Source organism: Rutilus rutilus, assembly GCF_951802725.1.
Source record: "Rutilus rutilus genome assembly, chromosome: 19".
In the NCBI taxonomy this organism is placed as follows: Eukaryota; Metazoa; Chordata; class Actinopteri; order Cypriniformes; family Leuciscidae; genus Rutilus; species Rutilus rutilus.
In genome coordinates, this window is record NC_140232.1 from 28306171 (window position 1) to 28319074 (window position 12904).

Below are 12904 nucleotides of genomic sequence, written 5' to 3' on the forward strand. Positions count from 1 at the left end.
ATGAAGTCAGTTGCTTGAGGATGTAAATGCTGTCTTTTTTACCCTAAACTGATTTGCAAGTGAAACATTATAAAATCAATATTTTACTACTTTCCATGATAATGGAGTTGGCTGGAAAGCTTTCCCAGTATTCCTTGTTTCGATGGCATTGCTAGGTTATTGCTATGTGGTCTCTAAGTTGTTGCCAAGTACCTTTTAAATGTAAATCTAAAGATTTGTTTTGCTCTCAGATTTTATCACCCGCCATGATGCAAAAGACATGTCCGTTACCTTAGAAATGTAATTAGGCAATAGGCATGATTTTATGGTGTCGTTCATATTCATATCTGTATCACTGTAGCAGGATGAGTTGCACACACTCTTAAAAATAAAGGTTCTTTATTGGCATCAATGGTTCCATGAGGAACCTTTAACATCCATGGAACCTTTCCATTGCACAAAAGATTATTGTGGAAAAAGGTTGTTTAGATGTTTCAGATGTTCTCAAACTAAAGGCCAAATTCACACTGTACTGACAGACGCTGACCAATGCGGACTATGCCCAGTCCGTCACTTCTCAGACATTCCACGACTCAACAAACAAGCGAAAACAAGAGCCGACCAACAACAACAGACGCTGACAGGGGGGAACACACTGAACTGACAAAACCTGGTTGCGTTTGTCTGTGCAGTGTGAATTGGCCTGAAGAAAAAAAAAAATCTTGTAAGAAGTGTTCACTGAAAGGTTCTGTAAGGAACAAAGAATGGTTCTTTTATGGAATTACTGTGAAAACCCCCCTTTTGGAACCTTTATTTTTTAAGGCCAATTCACACCAACAAGGACAACCACCAGATTACAGTACGTCACTTCTCGTACATTCCACGACCAGACAAGCGCAGATTTAACATGTTCAATCGGCGAAAAAAGCTCAGATGGATGCCAACAGACGCAGTCCAACAAAAACCTGACAAATTGTCCGTCGGTGAAGTGTGAATTGGCCTTAAGAGTGCGCTAAAGGTTTGGAATAATAATAATAATATCTAATTAAAGGCACAATATGTGAGGTCGCAAAACAATAACAAAGGCGTAGCCTAGCTTGATGGCGCTGTGAATGAGCATGCCGTGGAATCATGGGAGTTGTCGTCTTCACCTCCACAGCTGATGGAAAGCAATCCGACGGGACTCGGACCGAAACCGTGTTCATGGATGAGCTAATGAAGCAGGGTGGGGCCGAGAGCGTGGGAAATTTGTTATTATCCTTGTATGCCGCTGCTGCTCCTTTCGTTTTTGCTGTTTATGTATATTTTATGATTAAAGTTATATTTAAAATTCGCCTCCTTCCCTGAACTTGCATTTTTTTACAGTTACATTTGATAACTTAAATTCACATTATTTTATTTCATACTAAAGAAACAGCCTACTCAATTACTACTCAGACAGGTCACTTTATTTGACAAATTCAAATTGTGGGGTAACGCAGCGCTGTTTTACTTGGTCAGAAAAATAATATAAAAAATACATGAGTGTGTTATTTTATAATGTGCGTTCGCTTGGTGGCTGGTATGACACGTTGCACACTGCAGTAAGCTAGATCAATATTAGAATATCATATTAGTAAAAGCTGGATGAATGCAATTCATTTTAAAACATTGTATGGTGGAGAAAATGCTTTATTATTGTTACTACTAATAATGCTCTTTCTGATTATGCTATATTAGTCCGTGACTAAATAGTGTTGTTTTTGACGCATTATACAAACATGTTACTCGCAGTAAATAAAAATAAATAAATAAAAGTTAAAACTAAGCGTGTTGAACTATATAACATTGATTTAATTTTCTGTCGATAAAGGTATCCAAACAGTTGCTCACCTGTCTAATATAACACATAATACGTTAAAGCATCTTTGGTGTTTCTATGGATGTAAAACGGGAAATCAAGGGTAATGCGGATATGACATCATTCACAGGTGACGCAATGACACGGGATGTAACACTGGTTACAATAACTGACTTCACAGCATTTAAACATTGGTAGAAATATTTGGGATAATGTAAGTATACAAGTCAACAAAATATATTACATAGTTTTTGGATATTTTAATCCCAAAATCTTGCATATTGTGCCTTTAATAATAATAATAGTGAAATGAATTTCACTATTTTTCCTATTACATCTCTGGGTAGCTGCTAGTGAAGAAGTGTTTGGGATGCTGTGTTCTTGTGATGCCATCAGCATCTAGCAGCTCTAGTGTGATTAAGTCACATGGTCTTTACGGTTCATTTGCTTGACTCAAAAAGTTCTGTGCTTCCCATGAGCAAAGATGGCGGATTTCTTATTGCGTTTTTCCGACCGAGGGTCCTGAGTGAGCCAGACAACTGGCATTGAGATGCTAACTGATAGCTTGCATGATTCAGTCTACATAAAAATCACAATTGCTGAAACAAATCACATACTGTATGTTGTAAATGTTTTTCTTATTTTGTCTCCTACATCGTACGGGCCCTGAGGTGCACATTTTTGCAACACGAGACGTGGGAAGATGTCTGGTTGTAAAGATCACATTTTGATAGTGGTGAGCAGTTAGAAAAGATATTCTTGAATAGTGGGATCTGTAATCAGCTCTCAGGTCTGCTGCAGACATTTCATTACAGAAAGAGACCTGAGGAACAGAGAGTCTGATGCCACATCTGAATGAGTGCAAATTCAATGTCAAAATAGATTTGCTAAATTGGATTTGTACGGACCAAAGCTTGCAGAGAGGAGAATGAAGGAGCAGGGGAGGGTGAAGTCTAAGGGCCCTTCAGTTTTGTCACGCACAGAAGAGAATATTGGTTAATATGGAAAATCTGTGAAATTGGGAGGCTGAGACAATGAAAACGCCATTGCAATGTGGTAAATGCTTAGCCTGTTGCATCAAAATGTAGTAAATGGAGATGGTGCAGATGTTGTTTTTTGTGACTGATACATGATCAGTTTTGTAGACGTATCCCAAATCAGCATAAAATTGTACCCAGAGTGTGCAGCTGTGTGTTTTTATTGACTCTTCCAAGGTCACGCGAAGAATTTCTAGCTTTTGTGTGTCATGTCGTTACAGCAGCTGTGCTGTCATTTGTGTAGGAATTTACTTTGTGGTGCTTCTCACTGGAAAGAAAAATCACAAATGAGATCTCTGCAATATCCCAATTGTTTCTCTTGACAGCAATGTGATTAAATGGAGAGCAAATGGAGACTTTTGCTTAAAAAATGCAGGAATCAATGTGCCTCCTCTGAGCTTCAGAAGAGATCAATGTCACTAACTGCGCTGAGATTTAAGTCTGCAATGAAAAGTCAGGGATTTCTCTATGTATGGTATTTAAAAATGTGAATTGAACAGCTCATTTGGAAATTGGATAAGAAATATGTATAGCATGTACAAAATACACAGTATAGCCTACAGTACAATTCAAAAAAAGTACTTTTATTTAGCAAGAATGCATGAAATCTGGTCACACTTTAGATTAGGGTCCAGTTCTCACTACGACTAGCTTTGCCTCAACAAACTCCTAGTAAGGTTAAGTTTAGATATGGGGCAGGATTAAGGGATGTAGAATATTATGGTCATGCAGAATAAGGCATTAATATGTGCTTTAAAAGTACTAATGAACAGCCAATATCCTAGTAATATGCATGTTAATAAGCAACTAGTTAATAGTGAGAATTGGACCCTAAACTAAAATGTTAGGCTATCTTTTATTCATTGTTCCAAAAAAAAGAAAAGAAAAGTTTTTCCTTTTAACTTTTCTATTCATCAGTTAATACTGGGGGGGAAATATCACTGTTTTCCACAAAACTTTGAAGCAGCACAACTGTTTTTAACATTGATAATAATAAGAAATGTTTCTTGAGCAGCAAATCAGCATATTAGAATGATTTCTGAAGGATCACGTGACACTGAAGACTGGAGTAATGATGCTGAAAATTCAGCTTTTCCATCACAGGAATACATTTTAATAACATTTGTTTTTGATCAAATAAGTGTCTTCTTTCAAAGAAAACATAATCTTACTGACCCCAAACCATTGAACAGTATATAAATTGCATTCACTTTCTAGCTTTATACTCTTACTGTACGTCAGCAATAGTCTCAAGGATCCGAGACAAAGGTTATATTCAATTTAACCATAACTAAGATCCTCTGAGTATTTAAACTGCTCTGAGATTGGATTATTTTAAACCTCAGGATAATGTTAATGTTCGACTTGATCTTTCTGGAACAAATTTTAGTTTATTGTACCTTTTAACATTTACAGGAAGAAAGACTAATAACACAAATGACTGCTGGCTCTCTGTGGACATTGATAGAAAAAAAGCGCTCATTTGGCAAGTGGCAGACCATGTTGGCCTTGGAAAGAGTGAAAGTTTTGACAGAAGCTTTGCTATGTATTGCAATTGATCCCTGGAGCCTTTTCATCAGAGAGATAGTCACTGCTTGTTGGAAATCAGTTCTGGGTCTGTTTTATTGTGTCTATTTCTCCTCCATTGTATTTGAAGTACTATAGCACGGTGGCACAGTAGTGCACAACACAACGACATTTAAAAAGCAGTCATAAGTTCACAACACAACGAAATTAAGCCACAACACAACGAAATTGAGCTACAACAGAATGAAATTAATCCACAACAGAAAGGAAAATGTACAGCACAACGGAAATAAGCCACAACACAACGGAAATAAGCCACAACACAACGAAATAAAGCCACAACACAACGGAAATAATCAACAACACAACGAAATAAAGCCACAACACAACGGAAATAAGCCACAACACAACGAAATAAAGCCACAACACAACGGAAATAAGCCACAACACAACGAAATAAAGCCACAACACAACGGAAATAAGCCACAACACAATGGAAATAAGCCACAGCACAACGGAAATAAGCCACAGCACAACGGAAATAAGCCACAACACAACGGAAATAAGCCACAACACAACGGAAATAAGCCACAACACAACGAAATAAAGCCACAACACAACGGAAATAAGCCACAACACAACGAAATAAAGCCACAACACAACGGAAATAATCCACAACACAACGAAATAAAGCCACAACACAACGGAAATAAGCCACAACACAACGAAATAAAGCCACAACACAACGGAAATAAGCCACAACACAACGAAATAAAGCCACAACACAACGGAAATAAGCCACAACACAACGAAATAAAGCCACAACACAACGGAAATAAGCCACAACACAATGGAAATAAGCCACAGCACAACGGAAATAAGCCACAGCACAACGGAAATAAGCCACAACACAACGGAAATAAGCCACAACACAACGAAATAAAGCCACAACACAACGGAAATAAGCCACAACACAATGGAAATAAGCCACAACACAATGGAAATAAGCCACAGCACAACGGAAATAAGCCACAACACAACGGAAATAAGCCACAACACAACGAAATAAAGCCACAACACAACGGAAATAAGCCACAACACAAGAAATAAGCCACAACACAACGAAATAAAGCCACAACACAACGGAAATAAGCCACAACACAATGGAAATAAGCCACAGCACAACGGAAATAAGCCACAGCACAACGGAAATAAGCCACAACACAACGGAAATAAGCCACAACACAACGAAATAAAGCCACAACACAACGGAAATAAGCCACAACACAACGGAAATAAGCCACAGCACAACGGAAATAAGCCACAACACAACGAAATAAAGCCACAACACAACAGAAATGCTCCCGACCACCAGAGGGCTCTCTTAGCGCGGTAAAGTTAGTTTTCCTTGCCACTGTTCTATAGAGTCGGCAGTCTTAAGATATCAATACCAGGATTAGTTTTAACAGTATGTAACCATTGTATATCGACACAAAATCCCCTACATTAATTATAGCTTCATATTTATACTCGAGAATGCTTTGACCCGCTTCCACAGTGCATGATCCCTAAGGGAGCTCCGTCTGGCAATTCCACCAAGTGGTTAAAACATATAATTTATTATAATATAATTTGATAATTAAAAATTAAACCAGTAATCACCTGTAGTAAGTCAGTCTGGTTACTAGGAATGTACTACAACCTTTAAAACATAAAAAAAAAAAAAAAAAAAAACTTTAATTTAGAAAAATTTTATTTTCTAAAAATAATTGTTTACTGTAACATGAAGGTAGGTATTGGAAAAAAGTCACTTGTAGTAAGTCCAATACAATCAAGCTTTGAATTTTAAACATGTCTGTTTTTGAATGTTAAAAGTCATTTTAATTCATACAAATTGTAAGTTTTAACCACTTGGTGGAATTGGCAGACGTTCCGGATCATGCGCCGTGGTAGCGCGTCAAAGCATTCTAGAGTATAAATTTGCAGCTATAATGCACGTAGGTGATTTTGAATTAATGAATGTCGACTCGATATACAATGGTTGGCTACATACTGTTAAAACTAATCGTGGTGTTGATATATTTTTTATATATATATTTTTTATATATTCTGCCGATTCAGAACAGTGGCATGAAAAACTAACTTTACCTCGCTCCGAGAGCCCTCTAGTGGTCGGGAGCATTTCCGTTGTGTTGCGGCTTTATTTCGTTGTGTTGTGGCTTATTTCCATTGTGTTGTGGCTTATTTCCATTGTGTTGTGGCTTATTTCCGTTGTGTTGTACATTTTCCGGTGTGCTGTGGCTTATTTTGCTTAGTTTGCTTTTTAAATTTCATGTGTTGTGTACTACTGGGCCACGGTACTATAGGTTCACAAGGACAAGATAGGCTATATTTTTCTCTATAGCCTACAGTATTTCAGAGACATCTGTTGAAGGAGAAGTTCTCCAAATATAATTGTGTGCGTGTGTGTGTTCCTACAGTAAGTATCCTTTCTGTCCTTAGAGTTTCATACTTCTGCTAGCTTGTTTTTCCATCACACTCTCATTACAAATGCGTAAAATTTGTACGCCTTGACATTAAATGATAAAGTTATGATTTTGATCGTATGAAAACTATTACAGTTCTGTAACTATTTCCTATTACAATGATATTTTGGTTTTGGGGTTAGTTTTTGTTAAATTTAAGTTTAGATTGTATGTTATTTTTATGTTTTTTATAGGTCATATATTACAAAAAAATCTTGTAGAAATAAATTTCACTCAGAAATGGCTAGTACATTGATACAAAGAAACAGCAAGTGTAACATTGAATTTTTTTTCAAGACTAGTCCTAACTGATGGTTGGTCAAAATATTTCTTACGACACAGTCTTAACATAGTGGCTATGTTTAAGGAAGACTGTACTTTTGGAGAACTTCCCACTTTTTTTTTTAAAGACAAACATAAAAAGTGAGACAAACAAAAAACTGTACAAAATAGATATTCTCTGTTGCCATGTGAGCAGAAAGCCTTGTGAAAGACTGCATGAGAACTGTCTCACATGAGGGGCCTTCATGGAAATGTACTTTTGGGGGTCCTAAATGCTAGTTTTTCTAGTCCTGAATTGTATTATTTCTAAGCTCAGCTTATCATCAGTAGTAGCAGTGCTAATTCCTGCATATAGACAGCCTAGTGCAGTAACATATTTTTTCAAGTAAAAACAGCGAAACTGTCAGTTATGCTGAGGAGAATGGAGGTTCAAGCAGTGGTCGTGGACTCAATGTGATCTTTAAGAAGGTTCAGGTAAACCAGCAAAACCAGGTTTGGTCAGGTTTTTACCAATTTGTAATCCATTGGCGTCTCTCTATTCGGTTCGAATGTGGGTCTACGTTGTGAGCTGCCTATCAGAAAATGACATTACAGAAGTAGGTCTCTGCAAATGAGTTGGCATTGTGTCAGCCCAGCAGCAGTAGCTAGATAACAGAAACTGATCCTTATTGCCACGAAATTTAGAACAGTAGAATAAAAATTTAATTCAGAAATAATTTAATAATGTGAGATTATTGTGAACAAGCTTTTTTTTTTTTATGATCTTCATAGGCATTATCGCAAGTATTTTGCCACATTTATTGGTCTAGTATAATTAATTTCTGAACAATTAAAATAACTATTTGCATGGTCCCATTTTCTTCCATGATCCCTTGCTTTTAATGTTCCAGCGTTACATCGTTTAATGTTCAGCGTTTCCCTGAGGTGCTCTGATAATGTTGATTTTTCTTGTACCAAACTAGTAAGCTAAACCTGGTCTGTTTTAGGGCTGCATAATATATAGTTTTAGCATCGATATTGCGATGTGCTTATCTCAATATCGATGCATGGATCTTCTATCGCACTATAATCCATCGCGCACTTTAAGATCACTAAATTCAAGGCTTTTGGTCATACCTAGGATATCCAGATCCACCAAAGGAGGGAGAGCATTTTCACATTTAGCTCCAAAACTCTGGAATAGCCTTCCTGATAGTGTTCGTTGCTCAGACTCACTCTCCCAGTTTAAAACTAGATTAAAGTCGCATCTCTTCAGCCAGGCATTCATATAATATTTTTAATCTTACAGTTCAAATTACAATCCGGCCTCTAGTTCATAAACGCCAGAGGAGAACTGGCCCCCGACTGAGCCTGGGTTCTCCCAAGGTTTTTTTTTTCTCCATTGGGTCACCTGATGGAGTTTTAGGACACCATTAGGTCACTTGATGGAGTTTTTCAGTTCCTTGCCACTGTTGCCTTTGGCTTGCTCAGTTGGGGATATTCTGGGGATATTTAATTTGATTTTATCAATCAATAAATTCCACTAGAAACAAACCTTGTTGTATTATTTTAATTTAATACTGTGAAGCTGCTTTGATACAATCTGTATTGTGAAAAGCGCTATACAAATATACTTGACTTGGCTTGACTTGACTTATCTGTGATAGTCACATCGCAGGATGTGCGATGTGAAGTATAGGGATCGTAGTTGATCCAAGATACGTACGGGCCAGAGCTCCTCCGTATTGAAATGCATGTTATTCGAAAATTAATTGCAAAGTTTAACCATCATAGAGTGAAAGTTTATCATTTGCATCTGTTTTTAAGTCCTGTCAGTTTGAACATCAAGGGCAAGAAGACTGGCACATGAACACCGAATTCAGTTCCCTGTCTCTTATTTTTGAGCTTGAATAGACACGCAAAATTAAGTCAAAATGCCCGTCTCAGCAAGTATCCACGTAAACACGATCGGTTATGTGTTGTAAACTATTGAGAAAGAAAACGGATGCGTATCATTATATTGGATCTGTGCATTCGGTCTTAAAGTGACAGCAGCCTAATATACCCTCAGCTGTTTGTCACCAATGTTAATATAATAGAGCTATTCAAATCATCTGGTGAAATTGTTTTCATATCGCAATATATATTGCAGGAAATCAAAATATCACAATGTCAGTTTTTCTCAATTTCGTGCAGCCCTGGTCTGTTATACTCTGCTGATGTTGAATACCAAAACACCAAACAATTTTCTTGACAAATTTTAACCCTTAAGGCTCGTTCACACAAAGAACGATAACTATGTTTTTTTTTATTGTTCATAAGCTGGATAAAATCGCTCTGAAAGTGATTCCAACAATATGGTTTCTCTGTGCTGTTATCAGTATAGCTGTGGTGTGGACTCATTACCCTAGTCTTCAGTGTCACATGATCCTTCAGAAATCATTCTAATATGCAGATTTGGTGCTCAAGAAACATTTCTTATTATTATCAATGTTGAAAACAGTTTTGCTCCTTAATATTTTTGTGGAAACTGTGATACACTGTGTTAAATAGAAATCTATTAATTGATCAATTTAATGCATTCCTTGTGGAATAACAGTATTGCTTTCTTACTAAATACTGACACCAAACTTTTGACCAGTAGTATTGGCCATCAGCTGTTTTTGTTGTTGAACATTTCAGTGTGTTTTTACTGTACAAGTTTCAGCTTTTCTTTATTTAACCCTGTGATGCTTTTCATACCAATTAACCTGTTATGTATATTTTTAAGTAAATGACCTGACCGAAAGGTTTTTCAGTAGTCACGGTCAGTAGACGACCCTCCTCCCGCATGCACTGTGAACCCTGTAGATGCTGGTAATTTTCTAAAGAAATATCCATTAAATCAGGCATGATTGTGAATTGGCAGTGCTCTCTCTCTCAGCCAGTACACAAGATCCTGGACACAAAAGACAATGATAAAAATCTATAAAACATGTTCTTGTTTCTGGCAGGTGAATGCGGATGCCAGCAGGCTGAGCCATGCTGGATCGGGGCCTTCCCTGTCCCACGGCGGCCCACAGTATCCTCAGATAGCCATGAACAGCTGCAAGTACAATGGGGGCATAGTCAGACCACTCGGCAGTCTGGGGGCATCCCGGAGGAACCTGGCAGAGCTGGACTCTGAGACACAGCCTTTGCAGACCCTGCACTCTTCCGGCCTGGAGGTGGTGGTCTCCAAAGGGAACGGGGAAGACCCTAGTAAGCAGTCCAGCGAGAACCTTGTGAGGCAAAGACCCTGCAGCACTCCGCATAAGAAGAACAAGGACATTGGCTATAAACTCGGCCACCGGAGGGTGCTGTTCGAGAAACGCAAGCGCCTTAGCGACTACGCCCTGATTTTTGGAATGTTTGGGATTGTTGTCATGGTGACGGAGACTGAACTCTCTTGGGGAGTTTATACAAAGGTAAAAGTTCCTCAGACATGGATATTCTGAAGTTTTGAGTTGCCTCAAAGAGTTTTTGTACACTTAAAGGGATAGCTCACCCTAAAATAAAAATTAAGTCATAAATTGCTCACCCTGCTGTCTCTTCAATGCTGTTTGCCCTTCTTTCTTTTATGAAAGTAAAGGAGAATAAAAAAAGTAAAAAATTCACGCTTGTGCTCGTCCATATAACGGCAGTTGAATAGCCTTTTAAAGCTTTTTTTTTTTAAAGTCACAAAAGTATCACAGAATGATCCCAGATGACACATGCCTTATATTCCGAATGTGTTCTGGGAGTATACGATAGTGTTTGGTGAAAATAAATAATTGTATGTATTATTTAACAAAATCCTTGACCTTGGCCGTTGGTCTTTTGTGCATGGCTGCACGACGTGCAGTGCACGTTCATGAGACTCTATTAGCACTGCAGTTCACTCCAACTCGCCCAGAAAAATCACACAAGTTGTGAGAAATCAAGATTGACAAAAACACAACATAACACCTAGAAATCCCTAAAAAAGTATCCGTGTACTTTATTCACACATAATATTCAAATAGTGAAATATTGCCGTACTGGAACTCTGTTTATCTTATGACAGACAGTTGACAGATGCGAACGCGATAACTTCTTGTTTCGACACAACGGATATATTCACTTCAGAGAAGAAGGTAGGCCTACATGGGTTGTCGTGTTTTTGTTAATCTTGATTTCTCTTGATTTCTAACTTGAGTGCTTTTTCTGGGAGTGAATTGCGTGGAGTTTCAGAGAAGCCCAACGGCAATTGCGTTAAATAATACTTACAATTTTAATTTGTTTTTCACCAAACCCTATCATATACCCCCAGGACACCTGGAATATACAGCACGTGTCGCGTGGGATCATTCTGTGACACTTTTGCGTCTTTTAAAAAAGGACGGCTATTCACTGCCATTATAGGCTATGGACATTTTTTTAAATTCTCCTTTTGTGGTCTGAAAAAGAAAGAAGTGCATATGGCATTTGAACAACTGCAGGGTGAGTAAATGATGACTTCATTTTCATTTTAGGGTGAGCTAACCCTTTAAGTCAATGAAATTGTCTTAATTTCATTACATTCAATGAATTAGATGAATGTATGATCAAACCAAGTGGCAAGTAACCATTTGCAAGCAAATTATGCTAAAGATGTTCTCGGACTAACCTTTAGCCAACTGGTTCGTAAGCTGGTTAGCTGGTTTAAGCTGGTTTCTCTGCCTGGCCAAGGCGGTTTAGATGGGCAACCAATCGTTCTTTCCTGTCTGACTAGCAAAAAAGTAAAAAAAAAATCCCCCAAAACCTAAAACTAGCCAACAGACCATCCACCGGCTGGTAATAGATGGTTTCTTCAGCAGGGTGACCACAGGTGTAGTTCATCACATTAACTGTTATAATGTAACCACTAACATTCAACAACCAGAAACCAGTTGCAGCGCGGCAAGTTCAAACTAGACGGACATTTAAGAGATACGGTATACTTATTACACAGCATTTCACCCCATAAATACAGTAATTATGGAGATAAGAGATATTGGTTTCCGATTAAACTGTTTTAAAATCGTACCTGTTTGTATCTTATAATCCAACAGTTTACAAAACAATAGTCACAAAATGGCAGCAGCTGTGTTTGTACGAAACGAGAGAGCGAGTCCGCGATACTAGATGGCATAATTAAATAACTACACAAAATATTTTAATAAATTAATAATTTATTAGCTCACCAAATGCAAAACTTCCACGAAGAAAAGAAACGTTCCTAGCAATGTATAGCCAGAGCCCGTCTACGGAGAGCCTGCCCACTCCCTATTAAGTCCTATTGTACCGAATTTTGGTTGTAGTTCCACCAGAGTTCCACTGGGGGCGATCGCCATGAGTGCAAAATGAATGGGAGTCTATGGGGCTAGACGGCTAAATGTGTCTCTTTCACCCGATTGCCGTTGAGAAATCTCAGATTTGAGTGTAGGTTTTATAGGTCGAAAGTTGAATGAACGAGTACTTATGTCCTTTCAATTTCTTACAGGTTGAGTTGTTGTTGCCCATAACACGCTAGCATTCTGCTAATGAACGCTGATTGGTCAGTGAAGGACTGATTACGACCAGAGATACCGCTTGATGGCATCGTGGCATCCGAAGCGGGACCAGAAACAAACAAAACAAAAACTCGTCTAGCACGTGTGTTTACCTGTGTCAGCTGTGTTGTCGATGCCTCGAGAGAAAACAAAGTGCAGAGCGCGAAAGCACCAAAGTGACTGAAG

The 12904-nt window shown here is 38.1% G+C and overlaps 1 protein-coding gene across 2 annotated transcripts in view; it reads left to right on the plus strand.

Moving 5' to 3' along the window:
- kcnn1b (potassium intermediate/small conductance calcium-activated channel, subfamily N, member 1b) overlaps window positions 1-12904 on the plus strand; it is a gene marked incomplete at its 5' end in the record, with an annotated part of 38227 nt that overhangs the window by 2504 nt on the left and 22819 nt on the right. Inside the window, one exon of one of the 2 annotated variants that reach the window (XM_084390479.1) lies at window positions 10163-10615. In XM_084390479.1, the coding sequence (XP_084246605.1) occupies window positions 10163-10615 (453 nt within the window). Of the gene's footprint in view, window positions 1-10162; window positions 10616-12904 lie in introns of those variants that run through there. The other variant, XM_084390480.1, reaches the window with a different exon arrangement.